The sequence below is a fragment of the Gouania willdenowi genome, chromosome 11 (assembly GCF_900634775.1).
Source record: "Gouania willdenowi chromosome 11, fGouWil2.1, whole genome shotgun sequence".
Taxonomy (NCBI): domain Eukaryota; kingdom Metazoa; phylum Chordata; class Actinopteri; order Blenniiformes; family Gobiesocidae; genus Gouania; species Gouania willdenowi.
In genome coordinates, this window is record NC_041054.1 from 4,957,270 (window position 1) to 4,965,103 (window position 7,834).

General features: G+C 39.8%; 1 protein-coding gene across 2 annotated transcripts in view; it reads left to right on the forward strand.

The window, feature by feature from the left end:
* The window catches only part of crybg2 (crystallin beta-gamma domain containing 2), a 58,639-nt gene extending 51,731 nt beyond the window's left edge, over window positions 1–6,908 (forward strand). For both annotated transcript variants that reach the window (XM_028461037.1, XM_028461038.1), the window contains exons 15-24: window positions 719–876; window positions 945–1,071; window positions 1,142–1,174; window positions 1,442–1,554; window positions 1,653–1,782; window positions 1,927–2,066; window positions 2,825–2,948; window positions 3,821–3,979; window positions 4,095–4,254; window positions 6,098–6,908. In XM_028461037.1, the coding sequence (XP_028316838.1) occupies window positions 719–876; window positions 945–1,071; window positions 1,142–1,174; window positions 1,442–1,554; window positions 1,653–1,782; window positions 1,927–2,066; window positions 2,825–2,948; window positions 3,821–3,979; window positions 4,095–4,254; window positions 6,098–6,186 (1,233 nt within the window). In that variant the 3' untranslated portion in view covers window positions 6,187–6,908. The remainder of the gene's footprint in view (window positions 1–718; window positions 877–944; window positions 1,072–1,141; window positions 1,175–1,441; window positions 1,555–1,652; window positions 1,783–1,926; window positions 2,067–2,824; window positions 2,949–3,820; window positions 3,980–4,094; window positions 4,255–6,097) is intronic.
* The last annotated feature ends 926 nt before the right edge of the window (window positions 6,909–7,834 follow it).

Below are 7,834 nucleotides of genomic sequence, written 5' to 3' on the forward strand. Positions count from 1 at the left end.
TTAACCATGTTTCATTACATCTTAATTACGATTTTCATAGACTGGAATTTTTCTAATTACACCTGAAATTATAATTAATTTTTTTTCCCCTGAAAGTCAGTTACAAATATGTTCTTAATTACAATTAATCACATTTACTGAGCCTGAAATAAGCCCGTAGTACGTAACCTTCCTCTTGTGTTAGCATCTCTAATGATAACGAGTCGGTTTTGACCAAAATCTTAAATCAGCTGTAAAATACACTAAAATATATGATCTATTGTGCAATTTGTTTATCATTTCTTGGTTACCTCGTGTGGCTTCTTTATCCATGAAAATATTGGTGTTAATGTTGTTGGTGTGGGCGTCTGAGCCTTTTTTGTGTCAGTATACCCATAGATGTAATTTTTTTTTAAATGGTAAAATGATCCCCAAGAGAACTGACAGGTAAACTTGATATTAAACATATTTTAATAATTAACTACATATGTGTAAGCCATAGAACTGTAACATAGTTCCCCAGTTGTGCGTTTAATTAAATTGTAATTAAAAATGTTGACATTTCTATGCCAATTACAATTACAAAGTGAATTTTCTGAACCCAATTACAATTAAATTATGATTACATCAGCAATATATTTTTTCAATTATAAATATCTCATAACTGTAATTAATTATCAATTACGCAACTATAATTGACCCCAACCCTGGACGGTCTCATGGTCTTGCTCCGTTGCAGGATCTGACCGACCCAGTGATGATGATGCTGGAGCAGCCTGATGAAGAACAGGACGACATGCCACAGGACAACACCTTTGAGGTGACCGAGGCCATCCCTGATGTGGAGCTGTTTGGATACAAAACCTCCACCCGCTCCATCGAAGTCCTCAGCGGGGCGTAAGTAGATCGATTACACAGAATCACCCTGTGAGTCCTCAGGGTGAGCCTCTTCTCGTCTCTTCTAGGTGGGTGGCCTACTCCCACGTGGACTACTCAGGTAACCAGTACATCCTGGAGAAGGGTTTCTACAGCAACTGTGTAGACTGGGGCTCACAGGACTCTAGGATCTGCTCCGTGCAGCCGATCCTGTTGGTGAGGATCCCTTTGGGTTTGTTATCACTGAAGCTCTGCTCTGACCTGAACCATCTCACTTTGTTTTTAGGCTCCAAACGACACCGCGAAGGGTGGAGATGAGGTGAGTAATGCTACTATTGCTCTCATTCCTTATTCAGCCTCTTATTGTGAAAATGTGAACTTTTTGGTTACAAAGACACATAAAATATTATAGAATAGCTTTTGTCACCATTAACCCAACATGAAACTACCATAGTGTGCTCTTTAGGATAAACTCGTTTCAGCTGCCCACAACAATGACATCGGGTCAGGAAATGCCCATATGTTGTGACATCATGTGGCTACTATGTATTAATCACTATCCTCCCTGCCTTTCTGTGTGTGTTAGATCATCCTGTACTCTGAGCCTGACTTCCTGGGTGACTGTCACGTGTTTGACCAAAACCAGGAAGCACTGCCAGAGAAATTATTGACCAAGTCATGCCGAGTGGTTAGTGGAAGGTGAGCAACGGATGAAATGATTCAGAATGGAAAGCTTGTTTGGATCTGACAGATTTAATGAGGATGTTTGATTGACATATTGTTGTTTGGTGCTTCAGCTGGGTGCTCTACGAGGAAAAGCAGCACTCAGGAAACATGTTCGTCTTATCTGAGGGAGACTATCCAAACCTAACCAGCATGGGCTGCCCTCCAGGAGGCACCATCCGCTCTGCCAGAGTGGTGCCAATGGTGAGACAGAGAAATGCCTCTGAATGTAAACCAGGGTTGGAGTCAATTACATTCTCCCATTACAATTACATCTTCTGATAATGCATTACACAGTTAATTAAAATTGACCCCAGCCCTGACTCATGGTGTTCTTCCTTCCTCCAGATGTTCTCCGTTCCCTCCATCTCCCTGTTCGGCCTGGAGTGTTTGGAGGGAAGAGAAATCACCACTTCGACAGAGATTGTCAGTATGGTGGAGGAGGGCTTTAACAACCACATCATGTCTCTGAGGGTAAACAGGGGATGGTGAGTGCATTAAGCAAGCTGCTTTAGTTCATCTGGATCCAGGGGTGGACTGGGATTAATATTTAGCCCTGGCATTTTGTGTCTTGGCCAGCTCACTACATTATCAGTGACACAATTTAGAAGCCGTTATTAAGTCAGTTCAACATGTGGCTCTTTGTCTTAATTTTAACTAACATTTTAACCCCTTTTTACCTATTTCCTTTCTCATTTTTGCCCTTTTGACACTTTTTTTCTTGACTTTAGCTACCTTCTGCCAATAAATATCCCTTTTTTCCAATTTTTTGTCCATTTTTGCAAGTTCTTTTTCACACTTTTATCGAATGTTAGTACTTTCTTAATTTTTTTGTGGTCACTTTTTATCCAAATAAGCCAACTTTTGCCCAATAAATACCACTTGTTTCCTTTTTTCCCTATGTTTTGTCTCTTTTTGTTCCACATTTTTGCCCTTTTTTACTATTGTTCACCACATTTTGCCCATTAAAGCCACCCTTTGTCATTACATACCACCTGGTTCCTCTTTATTTGCACTTTTTTTTGGCCAATCTTGACTTGCCATGTTTTTGCTACTTGTGGACGATCTTTGGCCACCTCTTACCATGTCCGCCTCCACTTGCACGTCAAAAAAAAAAACATAGCGGACCGGACCGGCCCACTTTGGGTCCACGGCCCACCGGGACGATGCCTGGTATATCAGATGGCCAGTCCACCCCCGTCTGTGACTCTTCATTATTAATAAGCTTTATATTTTTGCTTTGCAGTTGGGTGCTGTGTGAACACAGCAACTACAGGGGGCGCCAGTTCTTACTGGAACCGATTGAAATCACCAATTGGCACAAGTTCAGCTCTCTGAGTAGCATTGGATCGATGTATCCAGTCAGACAGGTTGGTTAACATTTCACCTGAATGTATTAATATGCCGGGTAAACAAGACTGTGAGTATTAGGCTTTTTATTATTTGTAACAGAATGCATACTTTTATTTTAGTATTTCTTATTTTTATTACGGTAAATAAAAACTAAGCTACAACCATTGACTAAAATAAATCATCTCTGTAACATATTGAGGTAGAATTTAGCTTAAAAAATAAATATAATAGAGGGTCATTCCATGTCATTTCAACACATTTTCAGGACATCCCACGCACTTCAGTCTCAAAAAATTAGGACATTTTTACCTATAATTCCATGATTATTCAATAGGCACACTTTGAATGTTTTATTTGATGAAATTTGGTGTAGTAATACAGCTCCACCTACGCTCTCAGAATATTTAAAAAGATCTGCTATACATTCTATATGGTGGACATTCCAATCCCTCCTATTTTAAAAAAAAGTTTGTCAAAGTTTGGGTCTGGAACATGTTTGGGTCTTCAGTAAACATCTTTGCATATGTCTCAGCTCCCTGTAATTTGATCAATTTTGATCAAATGACTAATGATTAGTCACATATATGCATTGGTTCTTTCATTGGCCCAAAACTGCATGCAAGAAAAAAAAAATTCTGTGTTTTAATTCATAGTATAAAAGTTACTCTTTCTTGGGTTGTAAAACAATTTTTTCATGCAACTTTATTTTATTTTTATTTTTTACCACTCACAAATATTACATATCCTTTATATGAGGCCATTGGAGCTGGCCTCTGTGTTTTATAATCATTTATTGTTTATTAGTTTTTCACTAGTAACATGACCCTACCTTTATCGTGTTTTCATTAATGATGTTTGTCTTAGTCATTTAGTTTTTTGCTCTCCACAGAAACGCCACTTTTTCCGTATCAAGAACAATGACACCGGGAACTACCTGTCAGTGCAGGGCGACGTGGAAGAGATGAAGTCGGGTCGAGTGGTGGCGTCAGCTCAGGTGGAGCCCATGAGTGACATCTGGTACTACCAGGAAGGGCTGCTGAAAAATAAGGTGCGAAAGTACCGAATGACTCATCATTTAAACCTTTCGCATTACTCTGGATTTAAAGTCTTTTAACTAAAACATGCAAGTGTAAAGAACAACGTTCCCACTCTGTGTGCTGCAGCTGTCTTCAACCATGGCTCTTCAGGCGATGGGTAACATTGAGCCGGGTGTGAAGGTGGTTCTATGGGCAGAGACCAGACTGCCCATCCAGACATGGGAGGCCCAGATGAGCGGCCTCATCACCAGCCTAACTTTCCCTGGTGTCGTGCTGGATGTGAAAGGTGTGACACTGACACATGCAGCGCTATAACAAGATAAACACTGCTAAATCACTAGATCTAAACAAAAATGTGGTTAGAAGGTGGTTTACAGAAAAGATTTAAAAGTCTAATATAAATGTAGGGACTATTTTCTGTGATCCCGGAAAATAGAGTTCACTTCCTTTTTTAAATGAATATATTGTCACATACATGTTTTTAGGTAAATATCACACGTGTACACGCATATAGTCTTTTTTTTAATGTGTTAATTTGTGACAGTGGACAATGCACATTAATGGACAAATATGTAAATGTGCCAGATTGTAGCCACAGGCTAGTTTTCATTTGTAGTTCCCGGCAGGTTCATCAACTCCAAAATCAGACAGCATGGACGGTAAAATAAAATACAAAGATTCAAATGTAACGACATTTAGCTTAGAACCAGAAATAAAGTGACCATTGCAGCTAAAGTGCATTGTGGTAGGTGGGGGTTGAGACAGGGAGGGGTGGAGAAAGGACTGCCAGCCGCTGGGGGGCGCGTGCGTGCAGCTTCTGTAGGCGCCTCGCATGCACCCTTGAAACTTGCAGGGAGGAAAGGGAGACGTGGAGTCGGATGATGTGCGACGACCTTTGTAGATCTGGTTCAGAAAACAAAAGTCCAGGTAGCGATGAGGGAAAAGGTGGGTGACGGAGCATCAAGTCTGCATAACATCTTCGGTGAGATAGAAAACAGACAGTCAGCCTTGAGTGGCTGGCATGTGGGGGAGGCCAATGATGATAGTGATTTGTTTTTGATTCAGGCTAGCACAGTTTTGACCTTGACCTTGAGTCTTTGGTCTCCAGCAGTAAAATCTAATAATCTGGCCTCAAGCTACAAGCCGAGCACTCAACCGCTCCAAGCTGGTTTCAATCTCACGTAAACACTCCAAAGTGGCCTCCTGCTTATTTTTGAGTACGTTCATCATATTAGTCTGAGTGTTGAGTGCTCTGCCCCATCCTTCAGAAATGACTGGCAGACTTCCAAAAACAGCTGCCGACATAGCACAGACTTCCAATCATGGAGATGTCCTCCATGGAAAGCATGGGCAGACACACGACCTTCCACTTATTCCAGGAATTCATTGTGTATCTAGCTGCAAATGTTCCGCTCAGACACGTGGGCTCACCCCTGCCCGATCTTTGTGTTGAGACCAGCTGACTAATTCCATAATTGAATTGAAAAAAATGCAGAGAGAGGCTCCTATTGGATGCACAAGACAAAACAAGCAGCCAGGCAGTAATGGGAGGGGAGTGGGCGCAGGGAAGAATGTGAGCTAGAAGCAGAAGGGAAGAGGATAAGGCAGACAAAACTAGATATGACGCGATATGACGGACTTCACTTTCTGAAATGCAAATAACTTAATGACACGGACTAAACCATTTTTTGCTGTAAAACAGGTGGTCTAATGTCTAGCTTTAGCAAATGTAGCAAACGGCTACAGTGTGTGCTTGTTTTGGCGCATTTCTGCTGTGTATAAATAATACATTTATGACGATTGCTAACGCCATCAACTGTGTTAAGCCAGTTTGACGTGATTTTGGGAGAGTAGGAAGCCGCTAAAACAGAAATGAAATATAATTGTTTAAACTCTGAAACAGAAGTAAGGAAATGTTGATACAGGAAATTAAAGGTGTTACAAATGGCTTTTATTTTTAAATAAACCAAAGCTTCTTTCTTCTCCTAAAGCTACAGAGAAATGTGTTTGTATTTAACAACTCCTTACTATTATTACTATGGATACTGTTATTTAGTGCCTGAGTAAAAAGTCACGTAAAAGGTTTTATTTTAATGACATTATAATCTTTTTTAATTCATTTTATTAAGGTGGTAAAAGCTACGATAAGGACCATGTGGTGATCATGCCAGAGAACGAGGAGAGGCCCAGCCAACAGTGGGAACTGGAGCTGATCTAATCCTCAATGTGTCGCCTGTGTTTGCCTGCACACCAGCATGGCCTTTGCATCCCAGTGTGTGTACAGGAGCAGCAGCTTCTTTTTTATTGTTACATGTATAGAAGCCAAAGTGAAGAGCGTTTGCCACAACTGTGAAGGTGATGGAGGCAAACAAGCCCTGAGAAGCTGCAGAAGTGCAACACTAATCATGTTTTTATGTGTTTGAATCCAATTTTTCTGTGTTGTAAAGAAATGTTTTGTGATAACTCACTGGTTTCCAACCTCGAGAACTTCTGAGCATGTTTTTAAACTCCTGTGTACAATCCCGCTATGGATGGAAATCAATCCTTCTGTCTATTCCAACCTTTTAAAGCTCTGTTTAATGTGGATTTAAAAACATGTTGGACCCACTGTAGGACACAGTGCTTTTTTCTTTGTTAAGACAACTTAAGGTTTCTACTGAAGATTGAAGCCAGAAGAAGATGTAAAGTCTCATATTTGTCGATTACTTTTTTAAAATGTAATATGTGTTTGTATAACTTTATGTGGGGAACATTGCCTCCTGGTGCATAGTTTAGTGTAATGCACTGGGTTGTTTGACATTTTCTATCTCCTTCTGAACTTTTTATGAAATTCTAGTTTTACAAAAACATGTTACCCACATGACCTATGCTACTCAGAATCTGTATATGTACATGGTAGAGGCTCTACTATATGAAATATAATAAACATAATAAACAATAGCTTGCTTGGTTGTGGTTTGTGTTCCTAAAGAGCCGCAGATTCGTGTAGTTTCTCCTGATGCCTTTAGATGCCTGTAAAAAGTCCCAGTGCTGTTACTCTAAGTCGCTTTTCCAATCAAATTACTCGGTCGTAACTAACAGTCGTATAATTCCCGATATTGAGCAGTTTTCTTTTTACCCATCGTCCGTCTGTCAGTGTGTGTGTGTGTGTAGAGTGGTGTAGGTCTTTTAATGCAATACCCACCAACCATTCTCACACCAAAACATTGGTACTAACGGGGGGATTCCAGGTAATGAAAACATTTTTTCATTTTTTGGCAAAAAAAACAGAGTTTTTGAGGATTTTGAAAAAAACTTTATCGTGTACTGATTAAAGAAAGAGAGGAGGTGGACCTTCACTCAGGGCTTTAGATTAGTGCTAGAAATGTTCCAATCTGATAAATTTTGGCGAAAAAATGGCATTTAAAAAAAAAAATTATAATTTGTCTCTATTTTTGGACTCTGATATTTTAAGTAGGTGTAAATCTTAATTCATAACCCAACAACAATTCATGCATCAAAACATTGGTACTAATATGGGGATTCTAGGTAATGACGTTTTTTTCAGTCGGACAATTTTTGGTGTAAAAAACAGCGTTTTTCAGGAATTCTCTGAAGTGCTTGGTCACAATAAATAAATGTAAATTATTTTTTCGTTACCGTTCATATTTTGAGGATTTTTCAAATGTCAGGCCGAGGGTTTTCATGTGCGGCCGTGTTATGTTTTTCTATCAGGTTTTTGCTTTCCTTAGTTGCTGCTCACTGTTCTCCATGCAACTTATACAGTGAAATGCTATGCCGTCACCATCAGTATTAACCTCATGATTTCTCTGAAATAAAGTCCTCTGTCTCAGACATACTCTCCTATATACGTCACTTTCACTGTG